Below are 20392 nucleotides of genomic sequence, written 5' to 3' on the forward strand. Positions count from 1 at the left end.
GAGATAGGGCGGGTGGGCGGGCTTACATTTTTCCTTTTCGTTTTAATATGTGTAGACTTCTTTTTACAACATGAAACTTAAAACATTTTTTTATTCGTCGTGAACCAAAGGGAGTAAAATCCTGGGAAGAAAAATGTTGCTTCTCGGGTGGGAATCGAACCGCACGTGTACCGCTTGCCGGGTTGGTGCCCTTACCACTAGACTACGAAGGAGCTTATCTTTCTTCGCTTACTATCAAATGATATCAAGTCCCCAAAATTACACAGGGAAAAGTAAACGCGAGAGCAAAATCAAAATACGTCTTTATTCCTCAAGAAGAAAGAACAGACTGCCCCCTTCACTGCTTCCCTTGCATCTTATCTAATGTTTATATTAACCAACGATAATCAACCCTCAGACGGCTGGAATTTCGGCTGGCGCGACATCATATCGGAGCACCAGCGAGGTCCCGTTGCTAACACACTACTTATTATTGTGTCGCCACATCCTTATTTCTCTACAAGAAATAGCAAACAGGTTTTTGAGTATCGTGTTGTTCAAAGAATACTAAGAAAAAAACAAGCCAAAAATTTATCGACAATTCCTTATATACATGTTCCATTTTAAGTTTCATGTTGTGAAAAGAATTCTATACATGTTAAAACATAAAGGCAAAATATAAGCCCGCCCACCCGCCCTACCGCCATTGTAATGATTTTTTTTATTCGCCGTGAACCAAGGGGGCGGAGGCTTAACTGCAAAATACTTATTTCTTTACAAGAAATTAAAAAAATTACCATTTTAAATGTGTTTTAAGTTTCTAACAATAAAAAAAAATCATCACAATTGAGATTGGGTGGGTGGGCGTAGTTTATATTTTGCCTTTTTTTCTTAATATACATAGTATTCTTTGAACAACGCGGTACTCAAAAACATGTTTTTAATTTCTTGGGTGACGACGAATAAAAAAAATCATCACAATTGAGTTAGGGCGGGTGGGCGGGCTTACGTTTTGCCTGTCTATTAATATGTGTAGACTTATTTCGACAACAAGAAACTTAAGACAAGTCTAAAATAGTAAATTTTTGTAGTAATCAATTTAAATCCTCCACTTTTCTTTTAAAACCTCTTTAAAAGTTGAACATCAAAGTTACAACAGCAAGTTTATAAATCCCACTTAACAATGGTCTAGTTCTTAATAAAATCTATCAAGACATTATTTTTACTTCTCAATCGTAAATGAAGGAAGTATTGTAATCAAGTTTGTCGGCCGAGTCCCTATTTTACATTTTCTCGACCCCTAAAATACGAATAAATAGGTCTCTGGTTTCCGTCTGTCTGTCTATCTGTCCGTCTTACTGCCGACCCAATTTTTTTTGTATGTTTTTGCAGAATGATTCTTCTGCAATTTGGGAAATAATGTAAGGGTTTTAAGGCTTCTGTAAAAAATCGACTTTCTTTAAGAAACAGAATAAGATTAGGTCTAGAATGAACAGGTAACACTGTTCTTGAAAGAAAACCGTGTTTTAAATTAATAAGTTTTGAATAAAAATGTCGTACTTTCCATTGTTGTTAAAATTATAATAATTATAGTAAATGCTTTTCAAACTGAAGGGTGGTGTACCACTTTTCTAAGGTAAACTTACTACTTCACTATAATTTCAAACACTTTTGTTGCTGCACACGCACCTGAACACTGAATTTTGGCGAAATAAACGATATGTTAAATAAGACGTAAATAATTCATGTTGCAAAGTTTTCAAAGTGTTACCGTTAAAATTTAAAATACTTAGTTTAAATAAATAATTTACAGGTGTTTTCTATGCAAGTGTGTTCTGGATAAATACAGTACTTACGGACCAACCGTATAAAATTAGTCCTTTCTGCACAATTTTGTCTGTCTAATGCATCCCATTGTAAGTATGCAACCAACAATACACCCCAATCCTCGTCATAATAAATCAAACACAAGATCGTTAAGCAAAAAGTATATTCATACAGCATCCCCACTATCAAATAAAACTTGGGGCTGGTTATAAGATACACATACCCTAACATAAATAGGTATTAAAAATTAACCTACAAACACACAAGGCACATTTAACATATCGATCAAAATGATAAAAGCGAAATTAAGTGCGGACATAATACTGAAATAGAATCGTTCCAGTGTAATGGTACAGTACAAATCAACGATAAAAACGGGTTATGTAACACTATAAAATGCCAAACGATCACAGAGTTTTCTTTGAGACGTAGACTTCATTGGTCGAACAGTTCATTAAGCGTTGAGTCGGGGCTCCTTGGGCAGGCGTCGATTAACTTTTCGCCGCCGGTCAATGGATGATGTCTGTGGTAGTCAATGAGATCACCTGCAACAACAAATACATAATTAATGCACCGGAAGTGGACGTCAGCAACAAAGGAAAGTCGGTAATTGATACACGAATCATGAAGTAGACAGCTGCACAGTACATCTTGTGACCTTTTGTAAGCATAAGTCACAGAAAATAGTAATGGATTGGTAAAAACCGTTAGGTGGAATAACAATGGCGAAACGAATTGACGTTTTGGGTCTAGGTGCTGACACTCTTTTTTTTGTATATTTATGGTGGAAAAACTTTGAGGAAGTACTTTCGCTTGAACTGGCAGGAATCATTCTAATTAGACACTGACTATTGTTTAAACTTTTATTATTTTTATATGGTCGGGAAGGTTAGACGGAGATTGAGATAAAATTCTTTGGGTTGGGAACGAGGGAAATTAAAATGTCTGAGATTGTAGACGCCGATAGCCATTCTAATGGTAATTATTCTTGTTATTGGAGTAAAGTGTCTGCGTTCCATTCGTATCACATTTATTGGCAAAAATATACATTGTGTATTGATCAAAATATTTAACTACCTTTCACGAAATAAACAATAATTTGTCGTTTCTTGCGCAATTTAACAAACGTTTCAAGTGTTTGTTTAAAAATGAATTGGTTGTAAACATTGACACCTTCCTGCAATCTATTTCACAAACCTAAATTTAGAAAAAAGCGATTGTACAGTTAATCAGTTTTATGTTTCTGAAGCAACTGATCCGATTTAATCTAATCTGACTTGTGATTGTTATTATTATTATTATTATTATTATTCAACAATGATTTATAGTTCTCTAGTGACACTATATAGACAAAAAAATGTAGACCATGTGTTTCGTCGCGATAAAAAGCATCGCGGGAAATTTTTTCCGGCTTCGGAATCCGGGTGACTGTGCATGCGTTCATTTATCGGCACATTCTAAAGAATACCTGGTCCATATATGGCCGAGGTAATGTCTCTCCTTTTAGGTCAGCTTTTCAACAAGACAATGGTTCTAAACAAGCTTACGGACTTGTCGAAACCGATTTATAAGAAGAGAATTGCGTGATTGTTGCGCACCCCAGCCGTCGCGAACACCGCATTTCAGTCCCATTGAAAGTGCTTGATTTTTTGAGGCTAATTTGTTCTAGAATCCGCCACTTTCAAAATTATGCGACTAATAATGATAATACAAATAAATAAACACTATGCGCGTAATTAATAGTTTTTTTTTTTATTAAAACCGCACTGCACCCATATCCTCGTTTGCCATTTGAGATTAACAGTTCCCAGAGTTTGCATTACGCAACTGCTTGTAAGATAACCCCGACTCGCTAGTATTATTTATCTAAATAAACGCAATAATTACATGTACATTCCTTTGGCTCGGCGTCACTCATTTCTCCGCGTATAGCTCATTAACATTATAGTTCACGGAAAATATTCATATCTTATTCTGCTTTGTATTAGCTTTGATAATTAACACGGAACTGGTGCGTCCCTTCCTGCTAGTCCAACTTTTTACTTTCGCGGATTCCCGGCAGGAAGCGACGCGGAATTTCGATGAAGAGATTTCAGCGGGTTTGAGGTTCTGAGGTCTGGGTTGTGTCGCTGAAGTTTGCGTCAGATTTGGATTTGGAATCGCGGTTTGCTGATATAAATTGGGGTCAATTGGCGTCGGACTAGAATGTAATAAAGATTTTGTTTTTGGAATGACTATATCGAGGTTATAAATTGTCTTCGAAAAGGGGCCTTCAAAAGGATACTTCGAAAGCGATACCTGAACAAGGATACCCGACGAGAATACCTAGAAAAGGTGTCTTCGAATCAGGATACTTCGAGAAGCAGCTTTCGAAAACGGGTTTCTAAAAAGGAAACGTCGGAAAAGAGCCTTCAAAAAGGGGCTTCCGAAAATAGATCCTCGAAAAGGATATCTCGACAAGGATAACCCAACAATGAGACCTTGAAAAAGAGCTCTCGAAAACAAGCCTTCGAAATGTAAACTTCGACAAGGATATCTAGAGAAGTAAACCTCGAAAAGGTGTTTTCAAAAAGGGGCTCTCAAAAAGTATACCTCCACAAGGATATCTTGACAAGGTTACATCGAGAAGGATACCTCGACAAAAATACCTTGAACAGATGCCTTCGAAAAAGGGTACGCAAAAAGGATATTCTGACAAATAGCCTTCGAAAAGGTCAATTCCCCGAGGGTGCTTCAACAGTGATACCCAACAAGGATCATCCGACAAGGAGTGAGCGAAAAGAAGCCCTCAAAAAGAATATCTCAACACAGAGACGTCGGAAAGAGTTCTCAAAAAGAAGCCTTCAAAAATAGTACCTCGACAAGGATACTTAGAAAAAGATACTTCAACAATGAACCTTTCGAGAGGATACTTCGACAAGTATACCTCGAAAAGGTGCCTTCAAAAGGGGGTCATTAAAAAGAATACCTCGATGTCGACAAGAATACCTCCACAAAAAACCTTTAACAAAGATATCCGAATACAGAGACTTTTCGAAAAGAAGCCTTCAAAAAAGATACTTCTACAAAAATACCTCATCAAGGATACCCCCATATGGTATATTCGAAAAGGGACGCTGGAAAAGAAAACCTCGATAAAAACACATCGACAAGGACACTTACACAAGAATACCTTGATAAAGACACCTCCATAAAGAACCTTCAAAAAGGATATTTCGAAAAGAATACCTTGAGAAGGATACGTGGAACAGCGGCCCGCAAAAAAATACCTCCACAAGGAGTCTTCGAAAAAGGGCCTTCAAAAAGGATGCCTCGACAAGGATAACCAAAACACCACCTTGACAAGGTGCCCTCGAAAAAGGGGGCCTCAAACAGAATATCTTGACAACGGTACCTCGACAAGCATACCTGGAAAAGATGCCTTCAAAAAGGGCCCTTGAAAAAGAATTTTCAAAGGAGCCTTCAAAAATTATAGGTACTTAACAAGGATACCCGATAAGGATACCTCGAAAAGTACATATACGTACCTCCAAAAGGTGCCTTTGAAAATTGATTTTAAAAAAGAAATACTTCGACAGAAGTACCTAATCAAAGATACCCACAAAGATGTATTCGAAAAGGGGCGCTCAAAAAGAATACGTCCATAAAAATACGTCGACAAGGACACTTCCACAAGAATACCTTGACAAAGACACCTTCATTACGAACCTTCTAAAAGGGGTCTTCAAAAAGGATAATTCGAAAAGAATACCTTGAGAAGGATACGTCGAGAAAGATACCTCGCCAAGAGGACTTCCAAAAGGATATCTCAACAAGGATACCTCGAATCGGGGCCCGCAAAAAAGTACTTCCACAAGGAGTCTTCGAAAAGGGGTCTTCAAAAAGGATATTTCGAAAAGGATACCTTCACAGAGATATCTTAAGAAGGATACGTCGAACAAGGGCCCGTAAAAAAATACCTTGAAAAAGGGTCTTCAAAAAGGATACTTCAACAAGCATATTCAAGAAAGATACTTGGACAAAGACTTTTCAACAAGGATATTCCGGCAAGAATATCTCGAAAAGTTGTCTTTCAAAAAGGATACCTTGATAAAAATTGGTCTAAAAGGATACCTTCACAATAATACCTCGACAAGGACACCTGCACAAAGAATCTTTGAAAAAGGGCCCTCAAAAAGGATATTTCGACAAGGATAATCAAGAAAGATACCCTAATAAGATGCTTTCGAAAATGGTCCCTCAGAAAGGATATCTCGACTTGGACAGTTTAACAAGGATACCAAACACACATTTCGACAAAGACCCTTTAGAAAGGATATTTCGACAAGGATACCTCGAAATGATACCTTCCAAAAGGATACCTCGATAATAGGACTTCTAAACAGATACCTCGCCATGGATACCTCAACAAAGGATACCTCGAACAGGGGCCGAAAAAAAAATCTCGACAAGGAGCCTCCGCAAAAAGGCTTTTAAAAAGGATATTTCGGCAAGGATATCTCGAAAAGGTGCCTCCAAAAAGGATACCTCGATAAAAATACCTGGACAAGGATCTCGCCACAGAGAATTTTCGAAAAAGGTTCTCAAAAAGGATATTTCGATAAGGATGCCGAGAAAGATACCTCGATAAGACGACTTCTAGAAAGATAACTCGACAGGGATACCTCAACATGGATACAACAAAAGGGGCCCTCAAAAAAAGATACCTCGACAAGGAGCCAAAAAAGGGTTTTCAAAAAGGATATTTCGGCAAGGATCTCACGAAAAAGTGCCTTCAAAAAGGAAACCTTGATAAAAATATGTCGACTAGGATACCTCTACAAGAATAGTCCGACAAGGACAGCTGCCCAAAGAATCTTCGAAAAAGGGTCCTCAAAAAGGATATTTCGATAAGGATGCCGAGAAAGATACCTCGATAAGACGACTTCTAGAAAGATAGCTCGACAGGGATACCTCAACAAGGATACCACGAAAGGGGCCCTCAAAAAAAGAAACCTCGACAAGGAGCCAAAAAAAGGGCTTTCTAAAAGGATATTTCGGCAAGGATATCTCGAAAAAGTGCCTTCAAAAAGGAAGCCTTGATAAAAATATGTCGACTAGGATACCTCAACAAGAAGAGTCCGACAAGGACAGCTGCCCAAAGAATCTTAGAAAAAGGGTCCTCAAAAAGGATATTTCGATAAGGATGCCGAGAAAGATACTTCGATAAGACGACTTCTAGAAAGATACCTCGACAGGGATACCTCAACAATGATACCACGAAACGGGCCCTCAAAAAAAGATATCTCGACAAGAAGCCAAAAAAGGGCTTTCAAAAAGGATATTTCGGCAGGGATATCACGAAAAAGTGCCTTCAAAAAGGAAACCTTGATAAAAATATGTCAACTAGGATATCTCTACAAGAATAGTCCGACAAGGACAGCTGCCCAAAGAATCTTCGAAAAAGGGTCCTCAAATAGGATATTTCGATAAGGATACCGAGAAAGATACCTCGATAAGACGACTTCTAGAAAGATAGCTCGACAGGGATACCTCAACAAGGATACCACGAAAGGGGCCCTCAAAAAAAGATACATCGACAAGGAGCCAAAAAAGGGCTTTCAAAAAGGATATTTCGGCAAGGACATTTCGAAAAAGTGCCTTCAAAAAGGAAACCTTGATAAAAATATGTCGAAAAGGATACCTCTACAAGAATAGTCCGACAAGGACAGCTGCCCAAAAAATCTTCGAAAAAGGGTCCTCAAAAAGGATATTTCCATAAGGATGCCGAGAAAGATACCTCGATAAGACGACTTCTAGAAAGATAGCTCGACAGGGATACCTCAACAATGATACCACGAAAGGGGCCCTCAAAAAAGATACCTCGACAAGGAGCCAAAAAAGGGCTTTCAAAAAGGATATTTCGGCAAGGATATCTCGAAAAAGTGCCTTCAAAAAGGAAACCTTGATAAAAATATGTCGACTAGGATATCTCTACAAGAATAGTCCGACAAGGACAGCTGCCCAAACAATCTTCGAAAAAGGGTCCTCAAAAAGGATATTTCGATAAGGATGCCGAGAAAGATAGCTCGACAGGGATACCTCAACAAGGATACCACGAAAGGGGCCCTCAAAAAAAGATACCTCGACAAGGAGCCTCCGAAAAGGACATTCAAAAAGGATATTTCGACAAGGACAGTTTATAACAAGGACACCTAACACATACACTTCGACAAGGACCCTTCGGAAAGGATAATTCGACAAGGATACCTGGAAATGATACCTTCAAAAAGAATACCTCGATAAAAATACGTCGACAAAGATACTTTTACAAGAGTACATCGACAAGGACATCGCTACAGAGAACCTTTGAAGAGGTTCGCATAAAGATATTTCGACAAGGATACTTTAACAAGGATACGTTGAGAAAGATACGAGTAACTGGACAACAGAGTTTTCAAAAGGATACCTCGAACGGAGGTCCGAAAAAAGATACATCAACAAGGATAACCGAGAAAGATACCTCGACAAGGTTTCCTCGAAAAGGATATTTTAACAAGAATACCTCCAAAAAGGCTATTTTGGGATGGATACGTTGAGAAAGATACCTCAACAAGAGGACTTCCAAAAAGATACCTCGACAGGAATACCTCAAAATATACATCGACAAGGAACCTCCGAAAAAGGGCCTTAAAAAATAATGTTTCGCCAAAGATATTTCGACTAGGGATACCTCGATAAAAATATGTCGACAAGGATACCTCCACAAGAATAGTTCGACAAGGATAACCGAGAAAGATGTCCTGATAAGGTGCCTTCGAAAATGGAGCCCCCAAAAGGATTTCTCGACAAGGACAGTTTAACAAGTATACCCAACATACACACTTCGACAAAGACCCTTCAGAAAGGATACCTCGATAAAAATACGTCGACAAGGATACCTTTACAAGAATATTTCAACAAGGACGTCGTCACAGAGAACCTCAAAAAAGTTCCTCAAGAAAGATATTTCGATAAGAATACGTTGAGAAAGATACCTCGACAAGAGAACTTTCAAAAGAATACCTCGAACGTGACTCCGCAATAAAGATACTTACCTCGATAAGGAGCTTTCGAAAAGCATACCTCAGCAAAGATACTTTGACAAGGTGACTTCGAAAAGGATATTTCGACAAGAATACCTTGACAAGGATACTTTGAGAGCGATACCTCAACAAGAGGACTTCCAAAAGGAAAACGGATACCTCGAACATGGGCCCGCAAAAAAGATACCTCAACAAGGAGTCTTCGAAAGGATCCTTCGAAAAAGATACCGCAACAAGGATAACCGAGAAAGATACCTGAACAAGGTGCCTTTGAATAGGTGCCGTTAAAAAGGATATCTTGACAGTGTACGTCAATCAAGAGACCTGTAAAACGAGATTTTGGAAAGGAGGCTTCAAAAGACAAGGACCAATCGGAACCCCAAAAAGATACTTCGATAGGGATATTTTACAAGGCTACTTCGATAAGACCCTTCAAAAAGAGGCCTTCCAAAAAATATTTCTACAGGGATACCTCTACAAGGGGCCATCAAAAAGGAAGCTTCAAAGAGGAACCCTCAAATAGGAGCCTTCAAAAAAAATATTTCCACAATTCCAAAAGGGGTCATCAAAAAGGATATTTCGATTAGGATACCTCAATAAGAAGGGACTGATAAAACGAATACCTTGAGAGGGATCAATTTAAGTTGGATCAGGTAGGTAAGTAATAAAAGTTTGCATTTTAAATGTATTTATCTTGGGGAAAAATAGTTCGAAGACGGGTTTCCAAAAAGACTATTTCTACAATAATAACTCGAAAAGGAAGCCTTGCGTATAAGCCTTCGAAAAGGAGCCCTAGAAAGTATAGTTCGCCCAGAATACCTCAAAAATAGTTCTAAAAATGAAGCATGCACTGTGTCTTCCTTTAAAAAAAATCAGAACGTACTTTAAGCAAAAAAAACCGGTAGTTGCAATTTTATACAAAAAAAGGACTCAGCTTTATGTCGACAAATAAGAAAGCGGTTTTTATACTCTAGTGAAGATGTTTTTAAATTTGGCTTTTACCTCACTCGGCTATCTAATAACAAGCGGAAATTGCCTGTATAAAATAACATCTCGGACATCCGGGGTATCACTTGAGGGTGGAATGAGGAAGCGCGTGTTTGAATCGAATAAATGTAAATCATCTACAAGGTAATTATATCGAGAAAGTTAAATGCATATGTATTCATGTAAATAGGTAAAAGCTTGCGCAATTTTTTGTAGTAAAGTAGCAAAGAACCCTCGTACACATATTTTTTTTATATAAGCTATAATTAAATTCCAGATAGATAAAAAAAAATAAATAAAAAATCACACTTACGTAGGGAATTGTGTTCGATTTGGTTGTTCCCCAAGAACTGATATTTGTTCGTGGCAGTGGCACTGACCAGATAATGTTTGCACTTCTCTTGTGCCCTATACGAAATGGCATAACCCCAAATTCTCTCCGACAACCTGACCAAAAAGCTCCCATATGGCCTATCCAGCAGCAACTTCTCTGCTTCAGGCCGGGTGATCAGACCATGAAACCACGACTCCACGTTATTCGATGAATCCAAACCCGTCCATTTCGGTCTCTCTGTGTTTCTGTACCATTCGATGACCGCATTCTTCCCTGGGGGTACCCCTGTGTTGTTGACCGTGCTATAAGAAGTATCAATCTCGAAATTCGATGTCAGTCTGTGTTCCTCCCTCGCGCGACGTGCGATTTCGCGGATCTGTTGTTCGGCTTGCTTCGCTTTGCGCTCTGTGGGAGAAGACAAATCGTCAAGGTTGCAGCTATACTTACTTAAAGTGGTACTTATTCCTCACCCTGTTCCATCCAAAGCTGCTCCTGCTTCCTCTCCGCCTCCTCCGCTTCTTTAGCCACCTCCTGCTGCCTCCTCTGCATCTTCTGTAAGATCTGGCACGTCCTCTCCTCCGTCAGTCTCTCCCACAGCGCCACCCTCTGCGCCACCTTCTGCGTGTTCAGCGAGATCTCCTGCAGAACATCCCTGGTATCGATCACATTATACCTATTCTTATTCTGGTATTGGTTCACACTATAATTAAAAGTCTTCGGTTTGTTGTTGATCTTCTCCCGAAGCTCGTCCACCGAGCAGTAGATGTCCATGTCGTCGTCGATCTGCAGCTTGGGGGTGGCTTCAATTTCTTCGATTTTTGGCGTGAGTTCGATGTACAGCTCGGCTTCGACCTGCTTCCTCAGTTCTTCGGCTTCCTTCTCCGCCATCTTCCGAGCCTTATCTATGGCTTCCTCCTTGAGGATCTCCTCGATGCTTTTGTCGTCTTTGTGCTCGCCCATGACCCACACCCACGGCTCCCCGTCTTCGCCCTTGAGGAACGACACCTTTTTCTTCTTGCTGGAGGGCCGGTTCATGTGCGGTTCGTCGCCGAGCTTGTCGTTCCAGACCTTCCATCTTCTGACTTGTTCTTCACGCATTTTGCAGAAGAGGGTTTGCTTCTGTTGCTCGTCAAGCTCGGCGAGGATGTCGGGGTCGACGTACATGTCCCGAAGGATTTGTTGCAACATTATGGATTCTGGAATGAAGAAAGTGGTTGTAGAGGCATGTGGTGTTCTTAATATATGTATAGGAGGGAGTAATTTTTGACACTTGGTAATTTTGACGGAGGTAGACAAATTTTTAATAAATGTTTACAGTGGGGTAGAAATTTTTGATTTTAAGTTTAACGTCAAGTTGACAATTAAGTTTGGATGATTTTCGCACATTGATTTTTGTGAACTGGAAATAGTTTGAGAAGAACACATCAATAAAATGACCCAGTAGTGTTTTTATATTTTGCGTCCAGAAGGGTTCACTTGAGATTTTAGGGGGGAGGAAATTATTTTACTGGTACGTCATTTTACGTACTTTGTGATTTCTTGGTGGTTCATGAGTGTTTTTTTCGGAGCTACAGAACAGAAAAATATATCTGAAGGCCTACGTAACAGATTGTAAAGACAACACGTTCTTCTTACAGTATTTTCGCTCTACGCCATCCGAACTATATTATTAGAAGTAATCCGGTTGGCTTAAAAAAAATGGGAAGTGAAATTTGACCTAATGTGAACTGAAAACCTAATTCACCTAATTTGTCAATTCTTGCCTACTTGACAGTTGTATCTGTTAAAAAGTAACTGACATTTTTGACATTTCTCACACACAAGTGACAGTTTTTTAACCTAAATTCTAAAAAGACGTTTCAAACTATGAAAAATTAATAAAATCTGACAGAACTTTTTCTGACATTTCCCGTTTTTTTGAAGCCAACTGTACTAGAATTTCGGAATGAAATTTACTCAACATCCAAGTTTTTTTAGATTGTGAAAAGGATAAAAATGAATAAAACGTGTTGATTAATCACGAATAACTTTGGAAAAATCTGGTGTTGTAATGACTTAAAGGAGTCAAACTTGGTATGGTCAGGTCAGGTCAAAAAATAGAACTTTAAAGAACTGAACTCATGTTAAAAATATTAAAAATACCGCAAGATAAAAAACTTAGACCTTGTTTTAATTAATTTAACTTCCTAATTCCACTTTTTTCTTTTTCTCCACGTTTAAGTTCCATTTTCGCACACTGATTCTAAAATTCTTTTGTAGACTGAAAATAGTTTGAGAAGAACACACCAATAAAACAACTCAGCAGTGTTTTTTCATTTTGCGCCTGTTTTTTCAGAGCTACAGAAAAGAGAAATATATCTTAGGTCCTACGTGACAAAGATTGTAAAGACAACCTGTTCTTCTCAAAGTATTTTCACTCTACACCACCCTAACTATCAGGGATACTACTAGAATTTCAAAAGTGCCTGATGAAATTTGTGAATAGTGGAGAAGTGTAAAAATAAAAAAAACGTGTTGATTAATCACAAATAACTTTGGAAAAACATGGTGTTTTAATGATTTATAGGAGTCAAAAATGGTCAAGTCTTAAGTTATATCAGAACAAAAAATGTATGTAAAGACTAACTTGACGAATTGTACAAATTGTAAAAATAATATGTTCTTATAGTATTTCTACTCTACATCACTCAAACTACTAGAGATACTATTAGAATTACAAAACCGTCTAACGCAATGAAATTTACTCAACATTCGAGATTTTTTTATTGCAAGAAGGGTAAAAATCGATAAAATGTTGGTTAATCACAAATAACTTCGGAAAAATTTTGGTGTTTTAATGACTTATAGGAGTCACGTCAGATCAAAACAAAAAATATATCTGAAGGCCTACGTGACAAATTGTTAATGACAATGTTCTTCTCATAGTATTTCCACTCAACACCACCTGAACTACTTGATATACTACTAGAATTCCAAAACAGCTTGACGGAATGAAATTTACTCAGCATTCGAAATTTTTGGCATGTGAGAACGGTTAAATTCAATAAAATGTGTTAAATTATCACAAATAACTTAGGAAAAATCTGGTGGTTTAATGACTTATAGGGGTCAAAATTGGTCCGGTCATGTCAGGTCAGGCCAGAACAAAAATATATCTGAAGGCCTACGTGACAATTAATAATGACTATACGTTCTTCTCATAGCATTTCCACTCTACACCACTCCAACTACTAGATATACTACCAGAATTTCAAAACCGCCTGTCGGAATGAAATTTACTTAGTATCCGAAATTTTTAGATTGTGAGAACAGTTTAAATCAATAAAATGTGTTGATTCATCACTAATAACTTTGGAAAAATCTAGTGATTTAATGACCTATAGGAGTTAAAATTGGTCAGGTCACGTCAAGTCAAGCGAGAATAAAAAATATATCTGAAGGCCGACGTGACAAATTTTCATGACAATATGTTCTTCTTATAGTATTTTTACTCTACATCAATCGCACTATTAAAAATTCTATTACAATTTCAAAACCGCCTGACGGAATTAAATTTACTCAATACAGGATATTTTTGGATTGTGAGAATGGTAAAAATCAATAAAACATATTGATTAATCACAAATAACTTAGGAAAAACGTGGTGTTTTAATGACTTATAGGAGTCAAAAGTGTTCAGGCCAGGTTAAGTCACAGCACAACAAAAAATATATCTGAAGACTAATGTGACAAATTGTAATGATAACATGTTCTTCTCATAGAATTTCTACTCTACACTATCCAAACTACTAGAGATACTACTAGAATTTCAAAACCGTCTGACGTATTGAAATTTATTCAACATCCGAGATTTTTGGCTTGAGAGAACGGTTGAAATAAATAAAATGTTGATTAATCACAAACAACTTCGGAAAAATTAGGTGTTTTAAAGACTTATTATAGGAGTCAAACAAACAAAGTCAGGTGAAGTTACAACAGAAAATTTATCTGAAGGCGTACGTGACAAATTGTAATGACAATATGTTCTTGTCATAGTATTTCCACTCTACACCAATCGAACTATTAAAATTTCTATTAGAATTTCAAAACCGCCTGACGGAATTAAATTTACTCAATATCGGATATTTTTGGATTGTGAGAATGGTAAAAATCAATAAAACATATTGATTAATCACAAATAACTTAGGAAAAACGTGGTGTTTTAATGACTTATAGGAGTCAAAAATGATCAGGCCAGGTTAAGTCAGATCACAACAAAAAATATACCTGAAGACTAATGTGACAAATTGTAATGATAATATGTTCTTCTCATAGAATTTCTACTCTACACTATCGAAACTACTAGAGATACTACTAGAATTTCAAAACCGTCTGACGTATTGAAATTTATTCAACATCCGAGATTTTTGGCTTGTAAGAACGGTAGAAATAAATAAAATGTTGATTAATCACAAATAACTTCGGAAAAATTTGGTGTTTTAAAGACTTATTATAGGAGTCAAACATACAAAGTCAGGTGAAGTTAGAACAGAAAATATATCTGAAAGCCTACGTGAGAAATTGTAATGACAATATGTTCCTCTCATAGTATTTCCACTCTACACCAATCGAACTATTAAAAATTCTATTAGAATTTCAAAACCGCCTGACGGTATTAAATCTAGTCAATATCGGATAGTTTTGGATTGTGAGAATGGTAAAAATCAATAAAACATATTGATTAATCACAAATAACTTAGGAAAAACATGGTGTTTTAATGACTTACAGGAGTCAAAAATGATCAGGCCAGGTTAAGTCAGATCACAACAAAAAATATATCTGAAAACTAATGTAACAAACTGTAATGATAATATGTTCTTCTCATAGAATTTCTACTCTACACTATCCAAACTACTAGAGATACTACTATAATTTCAAAACCGTCTGACTTATTGAAATTTATTCTACATCCGAGATTTTTAGCTTGTGAGAACGATAGAAATAAATAAAATGTTGATTAATCACAAATAACTTCGGAAAAATTTGGTGTTTTAAAGACTTATTATAGGAGTCAAACATACAAAGTCAGGTGAAGTAAGAACAGAAAATATATCTGAAAGCCTACGTGACAAATTGTAATGACATTATGTTCTTCTCATAGTATTTCCACTCTACACCAATCGAACTATTAAAAATTCTATAAGAATTTCAAAACCGCCTAACGGAATTAAATTTACACAATATCGGATATTTTTGGTTTGTGAGAATGGTAAAAATCAATAAAAGATATTGATTAATCTCAAATAACTTAGGAAAAACGCGGTGTTGTAATGACTTATAGGAGTCAAAAATGTTCAGGCCAGGTTAAGTCAGATCACAACAAAAAATATATCTGAAGACTAATGTGACAAGTTGTAATGATAATATGTTCTTCTCATAGAATTTCTAATCTATACTATAAAAACTACTAGAGATACTCCTAGAATTTCAAAACCGTCTGACATAATGAAATTTACTGAACATCCGAGATTTTTGGATTGTGAGAAGGGTAAAAATTAAAAAAATGTTGATTAATCACAGATCACTTCGGAAAAAATTGGTGTTTTAAAGACTTAATAGGAGTCAAAAATACCAAAGTCAGGTCAAGTCAGAACAAAAAAATATATCTGAAGTCCTACGTGACAAATTTTAATGAAAATATGTTCTTCTCATAGAATTTTCACTCTACACCAATCGAACTATTACAAATTCTATAAGAATTTCAAAACCGCCTGATAGAATAAAATTTACTCAACATCCGAGCTTTTTGGATTGTGACAATGGTAAAAATCAATAAAACATGTTGATTAATCCCGGTGTTTTAATGACTTATCGGAATCAAAAATGATGAGGTCAGGTTAAGTCAGAACAGAACAAAAAATATATCTGAAGACTAACGTGACAAATTGTAATGATAATATGTTCTTCTCATAGTATTTCTACTCTACACCATTCCAATTACTAGAAATACTACTAGAATTTCAAAACCATCTGGCGGAATGAAATTTACTCAACATCCAAGATTTTTAAATTGTGAGAAGGGTAAAAATAAAAAAAATGTTGATTAATCACAAGTAACTTTGGAAAAATTTGGTGTTTTAATGATTTATAGAAGTAAAAAATACCACAGTCAGGTCAAGTCTGAACAGAAAAATATATCTGAGGTTTTACGTGACAATTTGTAACGGCAATATGTTCTTCTCATATTATTTCCACTCTACAAATTCTATTAGAATTTCAAAATCGCCTGACAGAATGAAATTTACTTAACATCCGGGTTTTTGGATCGTCAAAAGGGTAAAAATAAAAAAAATATGTTGATTAATCACAAATAACTTAGGAAAAACCTGGGTTTAATGACTCATAGGAGTCAAAAATGATCATTATTTGCTCTGTTTTCGGTGTTGTGGGGATAAACGCTATATTATTATCAGTAGTTTTGGTATCTATTCAGGTCTTCACTGCTATGCTGAAATCGCCATGTTTATTTAATGGTTGCAGTACTTACGGAAAAAACGAATTACTCTTTTATTAAACATTATTTCTTGAAAATTTTTCATGATTTTGAAAGAGGAAGAATTATACTATGTTTGTATAGTTTTATTTTTTAACAGAAATTAATAAAAAAAAGTCTAAAATTTAACACAAAGTTATAAATTCATTTTATTAAAAAAAAATCGTGTGAAATCGACTTCGCTTGAACTTACTTCTTGAAGGTGATTTTTAAAAGATAATGTAAAAGAGAAAGAAACATTTTTTATGACGTGACTACAAGCCATCAAGTTTAGCGTAACAACAACCTTTAGACTGAATTTTGAACTACTTAATTAAGATAAATTTCAACATTTTTGTCCTGTTTCCATTACTTCTTTAGAAAAACTACACAATTTTTTTGTACAGAATCTGTACAACCATACAAAACATTTTGGACAATGGCGAAAATTAGTCAAGAGCCACAGTCAACATTTATTTGGGTAAAATTGCACGTTGTAAGTTTTAATGCTACAAAAATTACAAAATTATGGAGTTCCAAAATTATAGTTTGGTCTGGGGAGAATGACCAATCCACTTGACCAGATAATTAATATTTAAATACTTTTATGGTTTGTTTACGGTTGTTCCGTGCCGCACTACTTGTCATTCAAGATGGGTCGACAACCAAACGCAGAACCGTACTCGCAATTTTCTACAAATATAGATAATACAAAAATTTGATCACTAGCAAGACTAAGAAGCCTAGACGTTTCTTAGCGCCAACTCCACCTCTCTCAAATCACCCAACCACAACCCATTTCCACACGCGCCTTAACCCGAACTGCATTATCTAACCTCATTGTTCTGTAACAACAAAAATGACACTTTTACGAAAGTGGAAAATATTATTACGACACGAATACCCGTGATACGGGCTACGACCACACTTTTGTCTACTCTTTACGCAGCACTGTGTGGCGTGCATTCTTTCAAAACCGCAGTATTCAAAATAAGACGCCGCTTAACAAGCAAATTATGACACAGAACTGCAACATTAAATAGACCATAAAATTAGAGCCTTTGTTCTGTGCTTAAGAGATAATGAATGGGTATAAAGCGTTCATTAGGGGGACAATTTTTGGGTTACGTCACTGCACGTTGCCAGATGTACGAAATAATAGCGCAGTTTGCGAGGCCAGGCGGAATTTTGCGATGAATAAGCTAATGCTACGACGGGACATGACAAATCGGTTAATAAACGTTAATGGGCGTAGGTTTATTAGTGGGAATAAAACTCGCATAAAATCGAGATATTGGGTTAAAGGTTTATGGTTTGTGGCGACTTCGCGAAATTTTTCCAAGAATAAGTTTAATAAAATTAGTTAGCACATCGCGCCAAGATGGCTGCCCGAATTTGTCACCAGTCAATCAGTCTTCACGTACTCGTTTCTAACCATACTTCACACACAATTATTTCATTTCAGCAGCCGCCAGTCCCGCAAATGTTGTGTGAAAGTGAATTTGACCTTTACTCAAACTAAGGTTTACCTTGATAATTGTGGTGCAGTTCTGGGTAGATGTTTGTTTGCTTGGTTACACTCCAGTCATTTCAATTTTGCCATAAACCCGGCGCATTTTTAATCAGGCGTCATTTGCCTCGCCCAACAATGGACGATATTTGTTCAATATTTTTATGGGTCTTGCAAAACGCGGGAATTAAACGATCACGTCTCGGTAATTTCATGGGTCTTTTTATGGGCGTATGCAAAAACGGGTGCGCTCAGCGTGGATGTCGCGATGAAAGTTATAACATGATGGGGCGTTTTGGGTGGGAATGAAACTCACATTTTTGGTACGTTTTATTACTCAAGAGGATCTACTACAGTTTACTTAGTTCCTCCTGGATTTGTTCCAGAGTTTTTCCCGAAGATTCGAACATGAAGATGTAAAGTAACACAAAAAGAACGCAACCGCAAGCCGCAAAAACAAAGAAAGGCACATCCATGCCGACCCGATCTGAGGTCACTTGAAAAAAGCTGGTTGTTAGAAATAGACTACCGAAAATGTAGATTCCGTAGACACGAGCAGCTAAAGATTTAGCATCCATGGGGAACAGCTCACTTAGTGTCATAGCACCAACAGTGAATAAACACGAATCAAAAATCCCATAGATGATTATAAGAACGACAATCGAGTTTTCTACTTCTGTAGGAACTTTAACACAAGTGCGCACTTTCAAGGTTATATAAACCCCAAAAACAAGAGACAATAGCGCTACAACAAAAACAGAAGTTAGAAGTAAGCATCTTCGTCCTATTTTATCAACAAAGAAAACCGCACTAGTTGTAAAAATCAAAGTCGTTGTGTAGTAGATAACAGATACAATTTCTGGAGACAGTTTTCCATAGATTGTCGAGAAAATCGTCTGACTGTAAGTATCCACAACCCCGTCTCCTACTAACTCTTTACTACTTAACACCAAGACCAAAATGAGCAACGCTCTCCGATTGTCTTTAACCACGTCTCGAAATTTCGCCTTCTTCTGTTCTTCCACACCGACTTTAATTCTTTCAAAGTCTTGATCTACATCTTGTGTACCTTGCAGCTTCCGCAACGCCGCTTTGCTTTCGTCGTCTTTCTTAACCAAAATAAGATAGTAGGGGCTTTCTGGAAGACACATACAAGCTACCAACATCGTCAAACTTAAACCAACCAGAATCCACGAAGTGACTTTGATGCTTAAACGTGCTCCTGCAAAATTAATGAACAGGAAACCCACTAGTTGTAGCATGTACATGATGGTGTTAGCAGCTCCTCTAGTTGTGGCTTGTGAGATTTCGCCTAGATATAGAGGTGTCACAGTTACTGATAACCCTATTGCTATGCCTATAATAGCCCGTACTACGCAGAAAACCCAAACGGAATTTGCCAAAACTAGTACCACTGACGTGCTTAGATATAGAATTGTTGTCACTAAAAGGGTTACTTTGCGGCCGATTTTGTCAGCCGGTGGTGACAATAACGCTCCTATCACTGCTCCAAAATTTTGAATTATGGTAATCCATGTGGCTTCTGTGGTGGTTATTTGGAAAGGAGATCCTTTTAGGAGTTGAGGGATGTAAGCCGAAGTCCACGCTTGGTGTATACCAACGACTATTTCTGGGCGATTTTGCAAAACAGGTTGTGTTATGGTGGTTGAAGAGTAATTAGAATGACTTACTTGGGAGGACCGCCAAAAATTGGTACGTATAGTTTGGTTGGAGGTACATTGTGAGTCGTGTCAACTGTAGTCAAGTAATGGGTCACCACTTGTCATGGTTAACGTTTTTCCAGTGTGATAAGACATCATTATGTACCTCCATCGCCTGTACTCATTTTACGCGCATTTTAATTCGTTGATAAGTGTGTAAAGTGTTGGAGTTTTGTCATAAACCTTGTGTTCGAATTTTGGAAAATTTTGAGATGACGTCGTTAGATTTTTTGATCTTTTACAAAAATTCGACTTTTCGTCGAATGCTTAGAAATTCCAGTCTGAAATGGGTAATATCTAAACACACAAAAGTGTTTAACACGTTGTTAAAAATGATGAAGTTTATTTGTAGGACGTTTTATGGTGGTGTTAAATTTTTAAAAGTGTTTGGCCGACTTTTCAGAAAAAATATTTTTGAATATTAAACGAACTGCGAGTGTTATGGATCTGTTGCTATT

The 20392-nt window shown here is 36.9% G+C and overlaps 1 protein-coding gene across 2 annotated transcripts in view; it reads right to left on the bottom strand.

The window, feature by feature from the left end:
- Positions 1–1955: 1955 nt before the first annotated feature.
- Positions 1956–20392, bottom strand: part of LOC135131973 (SH2 domain-containing protein 4A-like) — a 55441-nt gene continuing 37004 nt past the window's right edge. For both annotated transcript variants that reach the window (XM_064059857.1, XM_064059856.1), the window contains exons 2-4: positions 10662–11387; positions 10171–10596; positions 1956–2351 (exon numbers count right to left, since the gene is read on the bottom strand). In XM_064059857.1, coding sequence (XP_063915927.1) covers positions 2242–2351; positions 10171–10596; positions 10662–11379 — 1254 coding nt within the window. In that variant the 5' untranslated portion in view covers positions 11380–11387 and the 3' untranslated portion in view covers positions 1956–2241. The remainder of the gene's footprint in view (positions 2352–10170; positions 10597–10661; positions 11388–20392) is intronic.

The sequence above is a fragment of the Zophobas morio genome, unplaced genomic scaffold (assembly GCF_036711695.1).
Source record: "Zophobas morio isolate AGI-343-1 ecotype UQ-CSIRO unplaced genomic scaffold, CSIRO_AGI_Zmor_V1 ptg000021l, whole genome shotgun sequence".
Taxonomy (NCBI): Eukaryota; Metazoa; Arthropoda; class Insecta; order Coleoptera; family Tenebrionidae; genus Zophobas; species Zophobas morio.